This window comes from Mastigoproctus giganteus, chromosome 3, assembly GCF_048544385.1.
Source record: "Mastigoproctus giganteus isolate SK-2022 chromosome 3, ASM4854438v1, whole genome shotgun sequence".
NCBI classification, from domain to species: domain Eukaryota; kingdom Metazoa; phylum Arthropoda; class Arachnida; order Uropygi; family Thelyphonidae; genus Mastigoproctus; species Mastigoproctus giganteus.
The window spans coordinates 38,662,165-38,665,296 of NC_143577.1; the positions used below are offsets into that span (position 1 = coordinate 38,662,165).

General features: G+C 46.3%; 1 protein-coding gene across 1 annotated transcript; it reads left to right on the forward strand.

Moving 5' to 3' along the window:
- Positions 1-2,128: 2,128 nt before the first annotated feature.
- On the forward strand, positions 2,129-2,956 carry LOC150087888 (uncharacterized). The gene has a single exon (XM_090369953.1). The coding sequence runs from the start codon at positions 2,129-2,131 to the stop codon at positions 2,954-2,956; it is 828 nt and encodes a 275-aa protein (XP_090226079.1).
- Positions 2,957-3,132: the final 176 nt, after the last annotated feature.

Sequence of the window (3,132 nt, forward strand, 5' to 3'; positions counted from 1 at the left end):
AATAACTTTTAGCTATAATAATCTGATTAGAGCCGACCGGGCTAGCCGAGTGGGTAAAGTACCTGCCCAGCAACCCAACGGTCGCGGGTTCGATTCTCGCCTCGGGCTTGGATCAAAGTACTGCAAAAACCTTGGGAGGTGCAATATGGCCACAGAAGCCGATGCGCCAACAACTACCAAATCAAAAAAAAATCTGATTAGTATGTCTAAAGTGTGTTGTGCATATTGCCTACTGTGACGTCATTCTGTACGTGGCACACGTTTACTAGTACGTGTGAACAAATAGTGCTCCCTAACTGATTTCCATAGAACTACAAAATTCATTAGCTTTGTTCCTCCTTCTGTAGACCTTTCAGAAGAAATCAAATTTACTCAGGAGCAACCCCTTACAATTGCTTTATTATAACTTTATTGGTCTTTCACCCCAACCATACAACCTTTAGACATGAGCTCAAGAGAAGCATCCTCATCGTCGGCTGACGAGAATGCTGTAGCAGACGATTCAGACCAAGTTGGCCTCCAGCCTCCCAAAGTCAAGTCCAAGAAAAAGAAACAGAAAAGTAAGAGGAGAGCAAAAACCCGAACACCCCAGTCTCCTCAAACTATACTAGAATTTCTCAACAAAGTGCCTCTTGATGAATCTGACCCTGTGATCTCATCTAAGTTCCAATTTAACACCTCAACGCCAGTAGCAGATCGCCTAGCCCCTGTCCCTCCTAATCTGCAACCTTCACAGGCAAGCTCTCCCTACACTGGGAAATTACAAACTACTCTCTCTCCAACAGCTATAAGTGCTCCTGCCTCCCAGGCAGCTTCAGGGCCCTCCCCCAATCTAGCCGAGAGTCCTAGAACAGTATCTGCAGCCAAACTATCAACTAATCTTCCTACCCCATCAGGGGCCCCTAAGACCTCCTCTGTCAAACAACCAGAGGGACCGCGCACAGCATTCGATCAGACTGAGGCAGAAGGCCTCCCCCAATCCAGAAAACTAACCGTCACAGCAACTACACCTTCTGCATACCCTACAACTCACAAACCTATAGATGAAGACTCTCCAACCCATCAAATAATATCTGCTTTACGTAGGAATCTTGTGACCTTTCTTAATCAAGATAATAGTCGATTCACCAGACAAGTGGCAAGTTATGTCCAGGAACTCTGGGCCACCCTTGAATCTATTACCACTGCCCTCCTCATCAACAGCGAGAAACTAAAAACCACTAAAGACAAGAACCTCCATCCTTGAGAAGGTGCTGGACAGTCTACCAAATCTTCCTACATCACAGTCTCCACAGCGTACTCCCACATATGCACAAGCGCTGAGGATTCCAAACAACAAAGAGTCAAACGCAAAAGCCCCGCAACCTAGAAAACAACCGCTACTTCGAACACCAAACCTAGTGGTCCTCAGACCAGCAGAGATAGAAGGAACACAAACAAGTGAGGATTTTAAAACCACAATAATGAAAAAAACTGAAGGATGATTTAAAGACAACAAAGATAAAAGCGATTAGAAAGACGAGAAATGTAGGAGTAATAATAGAAACAGAGTCAAGGGAGGATATCAAGAAAATCGTGGAAAACCCCAAGATAGCCACACTGGGTATCACTGCAGAGCCACCCAAGAGAAGAGGACCATCAATATTAATTTTCGATGTCAACAAAGATGTGACACCTGCCCAACTTGCGGAGGAAGTGGTAACTCGTAATCTACAAGGGATAAATAAAGACATGACAAATCTTGTGCAACCAAGATATTCAAAAAAGTCAAAGTCCGGAGAAAACAACTGGATAGTGGAACTGGCTCCTGCTGCTTGGCAGATACTAAAACACCAGACAAGACTCTATATTGAGTGGGGTAGCCACAGGTTCAGGGAGCATGTGACCGTGCCTAAATGCTATAAATGCTGCAGGTATGGCCACACCTCCCATACATGCACTCAGATCACACCAACTTTCGGACACTGCTCTAGCAAAGGACATGAATACAACAGCTGTCCAAACAAGGAGCAAGAACCGGTTTGTGTGAATTGTAAATCCTCAAAGCTCGAACACACCCACTCCATCAAGGACCCAAAATGTCCGACGTACAACAAGATAAAGAGTTTATACCAAATGAGGACTGATTATGGCAATACAATTTAAAAAGTTCAATACAACCAAGCTGTTAATACTACAACAAAACGCACACCATGCCAGAGCAGTGCCTGAACAACTCAGAAAAATAGCGTGCGAGGAAAATGCCGACATCCTCTTGTTGCAGGAACCCTACACCCACTCCAAAAAAGTAAGGGGCTATCCAATAGCATATAAAATCATACAGGCTGAGAATGAGACCCCAAAAGCGGCCATAGTGATCCGCAATCCAGCCATTACTACCACCCGTATCACACACCTCTGCACAGGCTGGGCTGCTTGTGCCCATATAATATCACCCCTGGGATCCTTCTTCGCGATTGCCTTGTATTGTAGGCCGGGGGAAGAAATAACATTTGCCACGAGATACCTTCAGGTTGTGTTGGACACTCTCCCAGGCCAACGGATCTTGGTAGGGGCGGATGTGAACTGCCGCTCCCCGGCTTGGCACAGCAAAACACCGGACAGAAGGGGCACTGGAAATGGGCAGCGTCTCGAGGAGTTCCTGGCGAATTCGCTCTTGACAGTCCTAAACAGGCCTCACCACCTGCCTACGTTTTGTAACACTCTGTGGGAGGCAACAATTGACGTCACCCTTGCCACCGGAAACCTTGCAGGACACATCACTGGCTGGACAGTCCAAGACTCCTGGACCACGTCTGACCACAGAGTGATTACTTTCCAAATCAACCGATCTCTCTATAGAACACCAATAGCCAAACAGATGCTTAACCGCTTTGCAGTAAACAAAGCTGACTGGAGACTCTTTGGGGAACTGCTGACTCGAACCTTATGCCAACACCGCATTGAAGCGGATTGACAAGAAGACCCAGACGACATCCAGAGAAAAATTACCAAGACCATAATAGCGGTCAGTGAGGCTGCGATGAAGCGAAAATTGCCAACACCTGGTGCAGTACTTTGGTGGACTCGGGACATCCAGAACCTCAGAAGAGAAGTCATAAAGGCAAGAAAACAATTCCAAAGGGCAAGACG